The sequence below is a fragment of the Merops nubicus genome, unplaced genomic scaffold, assembly GCF_000691845.1.
Source record: "Merops nubicus isolate BGI_N331 unplaced genomic scaffold, ASM69184v1 scaffold27809, whole genome shotgun sequence".
In the NCBI taxonomy this organism is placed as follows: domain Eukaryota; kingdom Metazoa; phylum Chordata; class Aves; order Coraciiformes; family Meropidae; genus Merops; species Merops nubicus.
Genome location: NW_008630672.1, coordinates 74,485 through 89,439, shown reverse-complemented (window position 1 = coordinate 89,439; position 14,955 = coordinate 74,485). Strand labels below are relative to the sequence as shown.

Below are 14,955 nucleotides of genomic sequence, written 5' to 3'. Positions count from 1 at the left end.
GGCGTGCGGAGAGGGCGAGGGGAGCACGAAAGGGGAGAAGGGCGGACGAGGCAGTGGGGGGATGGCACAGCAACTGGGCTTGGGGCTGAGGTTGGTCAGAGAAGGCTGTAAAACAGAGCTGTGGCTTGGTAAGAGAATGCAGAGGGAGTAACATTTCCATAGCAAAGCAAGATCTGCTTTTGGGACAAGACAGTTTACAAAGTGCAGTATTTCCTCTTGTTTTTTACAGTTTCTTCCACCGTCCTTATCATGGTGCAAAAACACGAGTCAAAACTTTGAAAGAGCAATGCCATAAAGATAGATGTTTCTCTGTTCAGCTTGGCGTTGTCTGCTTCTAGTTTTGCTGCAAAGAATTCAAATAGGTAAACCCACAGCAAATCTTGCAACAATGTTTGAGCCTCTCTGGACTTTCCTTTCCAGGCAGTGCAGGTGTTGCTCTCTGGAGGATCACTGCTAGAAGCCCTCGTTGGTATTGCTCTTTCTAGAGATAGCATCATCTATGTAGTAAGGTCCATAAGTCTTCTCTCTCTCTCTCTCTCTCTCTTTTTTTTTTTTTTTTTTTTTTCTCAAATACAATGAGAACATATCGACGTTTCTGTTTGTGAGGATTTTTTTTTCCCCAATAAATTCTCCAGTGAAATAAGAGGGTGTCTGATGGCTTAAAACTAAATCATACACATTTATGATTAAACCACCAGCAGAAAAACCATGAAAGGTTCTCAGCACTCTGTTTTCTTTGAAAAGCTGTGAAACTACATCTTATTCAAGTATAATGAGACTTGGCTATTCTCAAGAGGAAAACAACTCTCACATCTCACATATGTGAGAAACAAAACTTGAAAAGTCAAAATGCAAAAATCTGGATGGACCAATGCAAAACAATACAATTCAAAGTAATTACTAGAAAGCATACCATTTCTGATAGGACTAAAATAGTGTTATAAAGAATTTACATTGTAACCACGATATGATAAAGAAAATGTTCACATATTAGCTGCGCCGTGAAGATTTTTATCTTCCTACTGATTTCAGTAAATGAAATTTTAACACCAGAGTTAAAAAGAATAGGTGAAAAACTGGTAATTTCCTAACCAGATATTTGTATAATTGAGAAAGCTATCTAAGCCCGTGAAACTTTCACAGCTAAGATAATCTTCAAGCAAAAGCAGAACCGATGCCTAAGCTGAAGTTCTAGAGACAAAACATGGAGCAGGACTGGAAAGAAATGTCTGCAAAGCAACCTAATATGGGAAACTGAAATGAGGATGAGAACTGCATATGGAAAAAGAAAAAAGGGAGGGGGTTAATTACTGGTCAGAAATGTCAGGAGACTTTTAAATCAAAAGGTGATTCAGAATATGTATTCAAAGCTTTTAGACAACTGAGAGCCACTGCAGCTAGTGAGACACTGCAGAGCAACCTTGATGATGAGATGACTAACACAGGAAGAAAATGGTGCAAACCAGCTCAGCAGATCTCTCCTGGGAAGATGGGTCACTACTGGCACCCAGCAAAATCTTCAGAGCGAGTGGCAGTCCTGAGGGAGTTTAAGAGCCCTGGCAGCTGTCACCAGAGGAGTGAATGACTGCCTTTTTTTGTGTGAAAACAGGAGGTACAAGGCTGGGTTAAGAGGAGCAGGCATCGCTTCGCCCTCTCTGGCTGGGTCCAAGGTGCAGATCCAGCCCTAACGCGTGGTGGAGCTTACGTGAGCCAGAGCCCCTGCCCCAGAGCAGGAGGCCTGAGGCAAGTGGAGGCACTGCCCTGAGCCCCCTCCCAAGCCTGGGCAGCAGTTATCCATCCCGGCAGCCTGGCAGCCTGGCCTGCCCTGCCTCTTCCTCCAGCGGTGCCTGGTACTGCTGGTGTGACCTGCGGGCCAGCTCCTTGGAAAGCAGCCACTGCTCCCTCCCTCCCAGTCCCCTTCCTTCCCTTCTGCAGCAAGCCTGTGCTGGGCTCTGCTTGATGCCTCAGAAGCTTTGCTGCTCCTTTCTCAGAGCTGCTCAGCCCCTGCTGAGCTGGCCAGGCTCTCACACACCGGCGGTGATGGGAAGGCTAGTTTAGAGTTGGACAGTGTTTATAAAACCACAGAAATGAATAGGAACTCAATGGCTTGGAGCAGGGCTCAAACTGCACTTTAAAAGACATTTAAAAAAAGAGAAAGAATGGAGCCTCCAGTTTATTTCTGCAATTTCAAGCTACACAAAGGATCTCAGTCCATGACATTACAAATTATTATGGTAGTGGGTTTTAATAGTTTTAAAGGGTGTAGATAATCTTTAGGCAGCAAATAAGAATCAGAAACACATGAAGAGTGAAGCTCCTTGCTTTCCACTGGGTCCCTACACTGATACTATTTGTAGCCTGTGGAAAGGTCTCCTGGAGGGAGCGTTCCTTGGGCTCTGACAGGCTCTGTCTCTTGATGTTTGTACGAGGCTTGGCACAGCATTTCACAACTAGTGACTTGCAAGGCCTCAGATAAAGAGGGTGGAAAAACTAGTCAGGAGCTTTCTTAAGCTTTGAAACAAATAGTTTCAGCATGATAGGACAGAGTCCTGTCTTGATACCAGTACAAAGCTGACAATGAAGTGTTTTCTGCTCTGCATTCCTGTGTGGCTGCCATGTCCTGTCTCTGCTCTGAGATCCCTGGGGTTTGTGGAGCAGGACGGGCAGCTCCGAGTACGGCTGTGCAGTCACAGGCAGGAGGACGTGTGCTTGGAGCCAAGCAGACATGACTCAGCCCTGAACTGAGGCCGTGAGCTGTCGTCAGTGCCGTGCTGTGCTCTGGCTAGCGAGACTTGCTGAGAGACAAGGTGTGTTAGCTCCAGCTCTGTGCTGCACCAGCACGACTGCGGGAGGCGGAAGAGTTTTGGCTGGGATCCCACCAGTTCAGGTCGGGGACAGAGCTTGCTTGCCTCTGCCTGCTAAAGACAACATGGACTTGCTCCGAGTTGGTATTGTTTTTCTCATAATTACTGTTTGATTAAAGTGTTTAAGATATGTTTGTCTTTTAAATTTGGCTCCAGCATGGGGCAGGAGGCCCACTCATAACCTACTGTTTCCCTTAAGCCCAACCTGGCAAATTCTGATTAGCTCTGAGATAGGCAGCATTATGAAACAATCCTGAGTGCTTCTGCAGACAAGCACATTCCTGCAGCAGAGCTAGCCTAAAAAATCCAGGAGCAGATGGAAGAAAGGCTAAGGAGGGTAATTAAACGTGGCTGTTCCCTAAGAAGTAAGCCTGTTGTAGCAGCTCAGCTGAGCCCCATAAGACAGGTACAGGATACAACTCCACTGTGTGCGGTCTGTGCTCACAGCACACTGAATTTGGGAGGAACTGTTTTCGTATCATTACAGCTTGTTAATGTGTAGACCACTGAAGGTGGCTGAACGTTCTGCTCAGCCTGCAGTGAGGGTGAGCTTCTCCTTCGCTGCTCTGAACCTGGAAAGGCTGTTGCTCTACCTGTAGGAGAGGGTTGGACAAAGAACTGCAGGCATCTGGTGCCTGTAAAACAAACCAGTGTTCATAGCAAGTGAGCATTTGTGGGCTAACTGTAGCTTGATGTTGAATGATAATGATGCTGGCAACAAATGTTAGTGGCTTACAAAATGAGAATAGTGTAGTCAGAGCACTCATCAGACCAACTAATCCAAGCACCAGCTAATACATGCCTGACTATGGCAAGGGCTGGCTGGCTGCATTGGCTCAGCTGGGTGTTTGTGCTGGCAGCAAGCTGAAGAGCAGCAGCAGACAGATGATGGGAGGGAGGGTGTGTGGCTGCCAGTACAACAGCAGCAAAGTAAATCCGTTCTTAGGCAGAAACCTGTCTGCCTCAGGCCACCAGCCTCAGGCCTTAGGTTTTATGATTTATCTGCTAGGAGGCCAAGGGGATTAGGGGTGGTGTGTGCTGAGAAACTAGTTCTTTTTAAGAACTTGTGCAGACAAGAAACTCTGTGAGCTAAAACCAGCACCGCTGTGCTTATCCAAGCCAGCTAGTAACCGTATGGAACTAATAGTAAATTGTTAACAAGAGATACATTATGTTTTATCTGCAGGAAATTTAGGGAAACAGGACACAGGAAAGCTGTTGGGCTTCTACTGGTCTGCAAACTCTTTTAGCCTGCCTGGCTGAACTGGATGTGTTGGACTTAAGGACCCTTCATAGGCAGTTGTAGAAGTTACTGAGCATTGGTTTCTTCTTATGGCAGAAAGGACCTGAGAGAAAGAGTGCCTTCATATTACCATATATTTGTTTATGCTCCTCAACCACCAGGATGTGACAAAATAGAAATAAAATTAGGAGTTTGGGCAAAATTTACAGTTACCAGCCACTTCAGATAAAGTGTTCTCCATGGTAGCTGATAGGCAAAACTGCAAAAGCCAAAGAGGCTACAAAGCATGCTTGAGAAATTCCAGCCATGAAACCACAAATAATGCATATGGGCACTGGCAGGCAGGGGCCAACAACCAGTATATGTGGTTTTGTTGCTAGTGGACATCTGTGGAGAGAAGAAGGTCCAGATGACATGTAGTTAAGACCTTCAAAGTGGTACCCAGATACTAAAGCTACAACAGAAGCCTTGAGGGGCAAAGAACCATGAACTGCACCAAACAGTAAAAGTCTCCAGATTATGCAGTAGCAGTCAGCAATGATGGATTTTAGAAGTGCTGAATGGTTTTTTTGTGTTTTATTTTAAGGCTTCTAAGCCCTCTTCTGGATCATCAGGGTACTTCTCTTCTATGTTTGTGAGGGATAGGACTTTGTTGTTGCAAAAGTGTTGCGTTATAAAGGTTTTCTAAGAACTAGAGGAACACACCTGCTTCCTTCATAACAGGGATTTTCTTTTTAAACATACACTTTGGACACTTGAATGCCATGTTGTCTGGTGCTGCTTAAAATATGTGTTCCATATCTAAGCATAAATACCACACGGTATGACAGTTGCTATAGTAACTAAGCATCTACTATTAAATAGCACCCACAAGCTCAAAAACCATGTGCAGCCTGTCACTACACAAGGTATTCCTTTCTTTGCAGCAAGCTAAGTACCACATTTTCATCTTGGGAGTTAGTCTGTTTCTGATGAATGTGTTTGTGCTGTGCATGTGGAAATCTTTTTTCCCCCACCAGCTCTACCGTCCTTTGAAAACTGCAGATACTGTAGGAACAAAATAGCCAGAAGCGGTTGCAAGCTGAAGAAGTTAATGAATAATTCCTTTTTCATATATCCTTGAACATACAATAGAGTGTGGCTTTCAGATCTTTTCAGCCAGGTTTGAGGCTTACACCTTTGCTGTTCTGCATCTTTTGATATTACAGTGTTTTGCTCTTGAAACTAGCCTTTTGGAAGGCACTGTGCTGTTTCTAGAAGCCGAGTCTCTGAAAATCATAATACCAGTGAGAAACTAATTTCTGCAGTAGTGGCAAACTGGAGAGTTATAATTCAAAAGCATGGCTAAAGCTAACAAAACTTTTAAAAATATGTAGGTCAGTTGCTTATTTTTAATCTTGCCTTAACGTTGTTAAGCATTTTGGCCATGAAAACTAGAAGGGGAAAGAAAATTAAGAACACTGAGCTACTTATGCAGTAACTTAATTCTGGTGGTTGAGACTTTAGTAACGGGCTGGTGACAGCGTTAGTTGTTTTACATTTTCCAAAACAGCAATGTGATTTTCCTTAGACCCATCATAAAGAACAAGAACAACATTAAGCATTAGTAAGAGGAATATACTGGTTATAGAATCTAACACTTTATCTGCAAGTTAAAATGATTCTCTCTGCTCCTTGGAAGAGTAGATGAAGGCTGTGATGGCTTGTTGGTGTTTGAATTGTTTCTAGATTTTGTTTTAGAGTCTGGTGAATTGACAGATTAAGCTAGAAAATGTACTGCTTCCACAAATTATTGTTGATTTGATGGTGACTTACCTGAATTACATAGTCTAGAAGAGAAATGTATTATAAATTACAGTAGCAACATAGCAAATATAGTTTAATGAGGGTATCCAAAAATGAGCATAAGTGGGTAAACTAAGGTGTGAAAGGGCATATTAAAAAATGTGATTGTTTTTTTAACCTGTTTCTTTCCTAAGAGAATGATTGCTAGTGCCTGTCTACCTCGTCTGGTTAAAGGGTTAACCCAATTAGGAGTCCTAGCACAGGTGACAGGCTGTGAGCTGGGCTTGTTCTCAGCTCTGGCCCTGTGCTTTGATGGGAATGACAGCTTTGACTTTTGTACCAATAAAGGAATGTCAGCTCATGTCTCCCGGTGCTCTCTCGGTAGCCAGTTGTCTCCCAGCAACCATTTCAACATGTCTAATGTTAATGGAATAATAAATCTTTAATTTGCCTTACTTAATCTACCAAATAAGACCCAATGCCAACAGACTTGGGTTAAAGTCACGGGAGCAGCAGTGAGCAGTGGTGTGGATGATGTGGAGGGTGTTTTGCTGAAGCAGGGAGGCAAAGTGGAGCTCCTGAAAGAGTTGTTTAGAATTTGCTGGGTCTTTAGCTAGCACAGGGTCTCGCTAAGCTGAACACCTTAGATGGCATGTTTGCCTCCCGCCACTTGCCTCTTCTTCAGGTAATCATGGACAGATCCTGGCAAGTTCCATCATCCTCCATTTTTTATTGTGTGATGCAAAGGAATCGTTGCTCTTTTTGTCCCCGTTATTTTTCTTGCTTGTTTTCAGTTCTGCTTTTTTGCTTCTTGTTTTTCTGCCTGTTTTTAGCCACACTGTGGAAAAGATTGTGTGTTTCTGCCATAGCTGGATTAACATTAGAACCCACACTTGAGTCTGCCTCAACAGCTATCTGTATGGTAACTATGAGCACACATACACACACACTCATCAGTGAGGACTGTTTTACACCTAGCAGCACAAAATCTTACAAATTTAGGAGTACCGGCTGGGAACTGAGAGATGTAGGAGTTAATTCCTGTTCTTCCACTGTGAAGGCCACCATGGAGAAATAGGCTAGAGTCTGGTGCCCTCTTGTGACTACATTGAACTCCTGGAAAAACATAGCCTCGTAACTTAAAAGCGATCATGGGTTGAATTAACACCTGAAAACGCAGGTTTATCCAAAACAAAAGCTGGAAGTATAGAAAAGGGGATTAACCCCTCAGTATCATTTATGAAATGAAACTCATGCTGCGGCGTTCAGAATAGAGGCAGTAAACTCGGAACCCACAGCTGGCTGATGTGTTGAATATTTCAGCCTTGCTGAACAGCAACAGTGCTGCAGAATGTTGCAGTTCAGTTGCTCTTGTGGAAGCTTTTCTTTATGCTAATCAATTAGGCATGATACTGAAGCACGGACAAGTCAGAGTTATACATTAATATTGCTTTATATTGTGCAAGAATATGTCCAAGCTATATTTCTACATTAAAAATAAATAAATAAAATTCTCCAAGTCTTTTTTTTTTTTTTTTTTTTTTTTTAAATCATTATGATCTGAAACTGTGGGCCAGCAAAAACAGTTCAGATTCACCTAAAATTTTTCACAAGCTTCAGGAAAGGAAAGCTGGTTTCACAGCTCTGGTTTAGCTTCATGTTGATTTATTTGTAAAGGTTTTAAGTATCTCCAGAGGAAAAAAAAAAGAAAAATTTTCCTTGTACAGTGTTATTTCTCATCTTGGAATTTGACTAAGAAGTAGTTCTAGAATCTGAAACTGCACACTAAGTAAACAAAAAGACAAATATTTAATATAATTTCCAGATTCTTCCCTCTCATGAGAGGGCAACATTTCTGGACAGAAGAGGGAGAATAAAACAAGTAGAGTCCACTCAGTCTCTCATGAGGGAAAGTCCCTTGCTGCGTTACAAAATCACATATGCCTTTGAATTTGGCATTTGTGGGTTACTGAAGTTACCTGCTGACCTTTCATTTTCCATCAAATGTTTTCTATTATTATGTTACAGTCTGTATGGATCTGCTTCACATCCCTGTGTATGAAGGAAGTTCCCAGTTCCCCCGCTTTTTCTTGTTTCTGATAGAAACTTCAGATTTTTATTTGGCCTGGCTAGAATCTCCTACCTTTTGTTGATGAGCCATTCTCACAGTAACAGTCAAAAACTTGTCAAAATGCTTGTGCATTTGTTATCTTCAGGACACAGCTATTGTAAATGCACCATTCCACTGAGAGCTATGGACCGTCCATTCTCATAAGCCTTATCTTAGGAAAGATTTTAACAAAAGAATCAGAGGTAGAGAGGGACTGTACGTGCAGCTAAATGGAAAACTAGAGTGTTTTAAAAAAACCTATCAGATGTCCATTATCCGACATATTGTCAAGCCATCTTTAAATGTCAAACATAAAATAATAAAAACTACCTGTAGTGGGTAGTGTGAGCCTAGTCTTCTTGACTATATTTAAGAAAGGAAAAAACCCAACAACCCTAAATTAATCCAATAGGTAATTATTAGTGCTGTGGCCTCAAGCATATCAGGCTCATGCTGCCAGAGACCCATTCCAGAAATCTGGTGCTAAGAAAGTGCTTTCCAACTCATGGAAATAGTGCCAGGAAGGGAAGAGCTTGTCTGCATGGATAGATCTCAAATCACTAAGGACTTTAGAGATATTACTGGTGGTCTGCTGTGCACAACAGCAAATGCTCTTGCTGTTATGGATTGTTTTCAGTTCTGTGCCTGGAGAGATACTATGAACCTTGTGAGCACTTGGCCCTGAGTATTTCCTGCCTGGAAGTCAACTTTGTGGAATGGTGAGTTACTCTTACCTTTTGGAAGCAACAAAATACCTCCAAACAACAAAATCTCCCCCTGAGGAAAAATCCCAGTGAAGTCCCCAAGGGTCTAGTGCTCATTTTACCAGTAGGAAACCCAAAGTCAAAACGAAAGTCCACATTTTTTTTTTTTTTTCTAATGCCCAAGCATAAATAGAAGCAAATCAAGGCCTTTGAGTTTGACCCTGGAAGTGATGACTCATTAGAATTTGTGCTTTGGTAGCTTGTATTTGCCTCCATGCTGTTCACTGCCTTGTTGCATTAACCTCTGAATATGCATACAACACACCTGCTCACTCTTTCTTGTATCTTCTGCAAGGGCTTGTATTTTAAACTGAGAAGACAGACAATGCTGAAGGGAAGAAATGTCCCATTTTACAGATGGGGAACTGTGATACAGGCTGATGCATCTCTAAGTAGCTTTCTGAACTCTCGAGTATTTGCATACTTTTTCGGAACATCCGTGACTTCAGATTTACAAGGCTTTTCAGGACTTGGTATATCGTACAACACCCTTTTCCCAGAGTATCTCTCTTTGTTTCTTCACCTCCCTCAAGAAAATATTTCAAGACAGACCTTTGAACATGGAGGAGATGCTCTGTGATCATGGGCTCAGTTGTATGGGCCCTGTCACAGACTGAGGCTGCAAAACAGGCTGGATCATTTCATGGTGTACTGTGAATGCTTATTTTGAGGTGGCTTGTGTAGGTGACATTCATGCAATGTTTTGTGAAATTCTTACCACATAGCTTATCATCTCTCCACAGCGGACTTCCCATCTGTCTGCAAGGCTCTTTTTTTGCTGTGTTATCTCTGAGCGTTGCTTACAGGATGAGGCGCTAGAAGTTATCAGAGATTTGAATTACAGTTGTGAGACATAATGAGTTTAGAGTCCTGCTCTTTCCTACCAATAGCTCATGATGGCAGCAACTAACATCTACTACCCAGATTTTAGTCTAATTTGGGATAACAGATTTATCCTTTTATGTTTCACACCCTTTTCACTTGAAAATGAGACCATGCTGCATCCCTGGTACAAATAGAGTCTGAGAAGGGCCCTCTCCTGTGCAAAGTTTAATTGTGCGGTGGGACAAGAGTGTGGTGGGATGCAAACCATCCCAAGAGGCACTAGAATACACAGAGAGGTCTGACAGCTATCACATCCTGTCTCTAGACAGTAGCTACAGAAGATATGCTGGGAGATCCAGCCTTATGGATGCTGCCATCTGTATGCTTCCCTGCACACCAATGAGCTCTAAAAAAATGATTGCATCTCTCTGATGCAGTCCCCTCACCCTTATTTGCTACCTTTAGTTTGTGTTGATTTGACAATAAGACGGGTATTCCAATCTGTATCATCATTTCCCTGTATAAAGGATGTTCCCTAAAAGCCCTGTCCCACAGCATGACCTGTAGGATGACAATATGCTCACAAAGAAAAGTTACTAGATTGTGGGTGTTTTGGGAAGCCTGGTTCTGAGTCAATTTTCATCACTCATTACCCAACAGAAATTTGACGTTGGGTTGTACACAGTACAGGGACTAAATCAGACCAGCTACAGGGTCACCAGTGAAACTTTGTCATGCATAGTCTGAGTTCGTTCTGTTCTGGCTTTGCCTGGTTTGTATAACTATCCTCTTGGAGCAAAATTTAATACTGAACATGAAACCATTTCTTAGACAGGAACAGAATTTATAAATGAGGTATCCCAAACAATTACTTTAAAAATGCAGTTTTTAGAAATAACTTAAACTTGATGAATAAACAAAGAAATCAGATATATTGTCTGCAAAAACTAGTTTGGCCTGCTCTAGTCCATAGCCAGGAATTACTCATTTTGTACTTCACAGTCATACTTAATCAGCAATCTACCTATCTCCCAGGTACATTATGAATGTCTGAAACACATGTAAAAATAAAATCATGTTTAATTTTTCAGTAGCAGACAATTTAAATCAAATTACAGAAGTTATACCTGACTAAATGCTGAATACAAAACAAAGTGGAGTTTTCAAAGCTTGCCCCCTTACACTGGTGAATGACTTAACCACTCTGTGCTTCATTCTGTGGAGGCCTGGCCATCTAAAAATCAAATTGGGAAGTGTGGCCTAGGTTTGGCTCTATACTCTCTCCAAGTCATCTAACAGTTTAAGCTGAGCTGTGGAATTTGGGGGACAGATCCAATTAGCTGGGCTGAGAACTGTGAAGCCGATGTAGTAGGTGAACCTTTCTTCACGGCATGACACAGCCCCTGCAGGCTCACTAGTAACGTCCCAGCAGGAGGAAAGGATGGAAGGTTCCACTCAATCCACCCTTCAGATCTGCTCTGACCTGAGTGATGTCCTTTGCTGTGTCTCTAGCAAGTGTCCCAGTGCTAAGACCCTTCCTTTGCCTGCATGGCACAGTCAGATACTATGTGACAAACCAGATTACATGCTTCAGTTTACCACATGAGAAACAGCCTGTCTGATGGGATAGTTTAACAGTGTGGAAACAGCATTTCTTGATGTCCTCACTCGGATGTGAAGCTGCTTTTCCATTTACCCAAAGAAGTCAGGATTTGCAGTTTTCCTGTGCGGATACATTGCTTGATACCTGGCCCTTAATCCCTGTCATGGAATATTCTAGTTTGGAAAGCACTTTTGGAGATCACCTAGGTCGTCTTCAAAATTGGATCAGGATGTACAGGGCCTTGTCACCCCTAAGGCTTTTATTTCAGAGTGCATCAGAACAAAGAAGCTCCAAGGATGTTCACTAAGAGAAGATGCATAGCAATATAGTAATTTAGAACAGCATATAAATTAGGCAAGGCAAAAGAATTACAGATGTTACATCAGACCCTGCTAATCCATGTCCCCTGCACCTACAGCCCTGGGCTCCAATACTGGTTGCTCTGAAGACTGTCACGTTTTATCAGAGGAAAAATATCAGAGAGATTTCAAAATTCATCAAGACGAATATCTAATCTGCATCCATTTCAGTCAGTTCATAAGTCTGTACATTTGGTTTCTTCTACATTCACTGCTATTATTCACCAGAGTTTTACATTTAGACTATGAAAATCCTGAGGTTGGGGCAGTTTGCATACGCATCTTCAGAGATTAATCACTAATGCTCTGGATGACTGGGCTGTTACCAGAAATGCCTGCTGCTGAGTTTTTTTAGTAATGGAAAGTTTGATTTTCAACAAAGTTACAGATATTCAGCACTTTGCAGTTCTCTCCTTGATACAGTAGAGATTTGTATGAAAATACAAAAGCAAAGTTTGTTGATTAGCATTGCAACGGAATTTCACATTTTCCCAAGAAACAATCTTCTATTCAACTCGGTATTATGTGAACTGCTTTTGAGGACACAAGCCTTTCACAGGCAGATGCCAGAGCAGTCATTAAATAATACAAAAATTAAATACGTCATAAATACAGTAACTTGAGGAAATACTATTTTTGCACAATGCTTCTTTGCAAATGTGTATAAGAATAAGGCATAATATACAGAAATATATGACAATTAAAAAACATAACAGGTATACTATTTACATTGACATTGGCTAATGCTAGTTCAATTCACAAATGTCAACCTTAATGACAATTTAAAAATGTTAGAGAAATACAACTTTACAGATGAAGTAGAATGACACTCTGAAACACTTTACAAACTCATACTCAAGTAAACATCCCACTGATTCACAATCTTTCTCTATTTTACCTCAAAAATAAAAATATTACTTTAATATAAAAATATGAAGAAACTGTTCAGATAGATCTTCTGAGGTTTTTATTGTTCTTATTTTTTCATTTCTAGTTTGAAGGCAGAGGAAGTTACCATCAATAATTTATTTATAGTGAAAGTGGCAACAGCAACAACGAAATCTGCCCCAGCATGGTCCCATGTGTGCAGAACCAGCGTCTCCAGGGGAGTACCCATCTATGGGGAGAAGGGACTGTCTTCTCCATACTGCCAGCTCTTTCTTGTCAGTAAGACACTTAACTCTTGTACAGACTCCTACACAGTAAAAGTTGGATTAACACCAAAAGGGAAATGTTAACTTAGAAACAAAACACAACTTCAACAAATGTTTGGAGATGGCATAAAACCAGTCCATGACACCACTTGGAAACGTATAAATTTTATATATACTTCAGTGCATTCCAGATTTAACTGCAAAATAAGTAAAGACTACTAATTGTAAAATGTCAGGCATTAGAATTGTACATTCTAAGAATTTCAGGACAGCGCAAAATCTTCACTAACACAGTAGAAGTACTGCTGGTCTGTGTTACCAAGCCATGGTTTTGCCTTTGGTTCTCCCCAGAATGTGCAAGGTAGATAAAGCTGCATACTGAAGTATTAGGAACATTTTCAAGGCTCTTGTTGAAAGACTTCCTCATTTTTAAGATTTTCCACTGGTTAACCACAAACGGTAACAGCACAGTATGTGTATGAGAATCTCTACCTCCTCACAAAGTAAAATTTCAACCAGAAGAGTGGGCCCTACATTGTTCTCCTTGGCAGAAATTTTTTTTTGGTGCATCTCAGAATTTAAAATCAGTTCTGAATTCATAAGAGGAGAAGAGCCAGTCCAAAAAATAAACTTTTAAGATTTCAGTTTGAGTTAAATTGTTTCTTCCACATGTCCTTAGCAGGGCACTATTTTCATTGATGATACTTGTGGACAAACGTTATTGTAGGAGAACAACAGAAATAAGAAGTGTCACTCCTGTAGCATCCTCAAGGAGTTGCTGGCCAATGCATTATGACAAAACGTCCTTTGGACATCAGCATGTAAATACTTGTGTGCTGCAGTCTGCAGCCCACAGCTGGTGTTGGGAATTGCTTATGTGTGTCAGCAGCTAACTGCTAGCTACCACCTTCTTGGTCTTTGACTCTATTACAGGTCTTTTGAATGTCAGATGAATATGGTATTTCTTTGTTTTCTTCTTTCAGCCCTCCTTCCTGTGATTCTTTTGATGTTTTCAATTTTATGCTGTCAGTCTTGTGATTAATGGATGAATTCAGCCTGGCTGAGTTCAGTCTCCATCTTCTGAGACTCCTATAAAAATCTTTTCTGACATTTTCACTAACCAGCACGTAGATGATTGGATCAGCAATGCTGTTTGCAGTGGCTAAACACAGAAACACTGTAAAAATTGAATAGATCTTTTTTTCAAATGGACATGAGCAATTTTGATGGAACATGAAGTATATGGATCTTATTAAGAGTACTACATGGTAGGGAGCAAAGCAGATCAGGAAAATTACGATAATGGCAATAGCCAGATACTTCACTTTGGACTTTTCACGACAAGTCAAGCTGCTGCTTGTTTTTGTACTTTGGAAAATTTTGTAGTTTGTGAAAATGAGGATTGTGAAAGGTATAGCAAATCCAAATAGGAATCTGGCAAGGCTGAAAGAAGCCAATTTTATGTCAAGGGGCAAGGTCTCAAAGCAAGTTGTCTTGTTCATAGATTCTGAACCATCTTCCATGCGAAATATTGGAGAGTGGATTGTTGCAACCACAGCAAAGAGAAAACACACTATTATGATTGCCTTTTTCTGTCCTCTTCTCCCCCTTGACTCCAGAGCATACACCAGTGCCACGTAACGATCCACAGAAATGCAGCACAAAAGCAGAATGCTGATGTATATGTTGCAGAAGAAGATGAATCCTGTTATTCTGCAAGCTGTTACACCCATATTCCACTGGTGCTCATCTTGCACGTAGATAATCCAAAGAGGCAAGGTACTTAAATACATCAGCTCACACAATGATAAGCTGAAAATGTAGATGGCAATTACTTTATTCCTCTGGATTTGTACAAATGTAAGCACGGATGTTAAGCAATTTGCTGGAAGGCCTATGGCAAAAACAATGCTGTAAACAGCAACTAAAAGTGTCTTGCTGTCTTTGTAGGGAATTCCTGTGCAAATGGAGCTTGTGTCTGTACAATTTCCCATTATTCTTCTCCCAGTTGGTGTTCCCTGAGAATCAGAAGACAAGGTGGAAAGTTAGCATTTGCATCACTTCAAAGTGTGCCAGTAAAGGCTATGGTGAACCACTATGTTCAGATAGCCTTGTAACAGTGTGGAGGGACACACCAGTGGCCAGATTCTGGTTCCTGGGTAGTCTCTGACACAAAACTGTCACCCTCCGTTTCAGACAGTTCTGCCATCTGACCAACCAGCAGCCTCAGAACATTTATTTGTTGCTT

The 14,955-nt window shown here is 41.4% G+C and overlaps 1 protein-coding gene across 1 annotated transcript; it reads right to left on the bottom strand.

The window, feature by feature from the left end:
* Positions 1-13,603: 13,603 nt before the first annotated feature.
* Positions 13,604-14,701, bottom strand: GPR132 (G protein-coupled receptor 132). The gene has a single exon (XM_008947389.1). The coding sequence runs from the start codon at positions 14,699-14,701 to the stop codon at positions 13,604-13,606; it is 1,098 nt and encodes a 365-aa protein (XP_008945637.1).
* Positions 14,702-14,955: the final 254 nt, after the last annotated feature.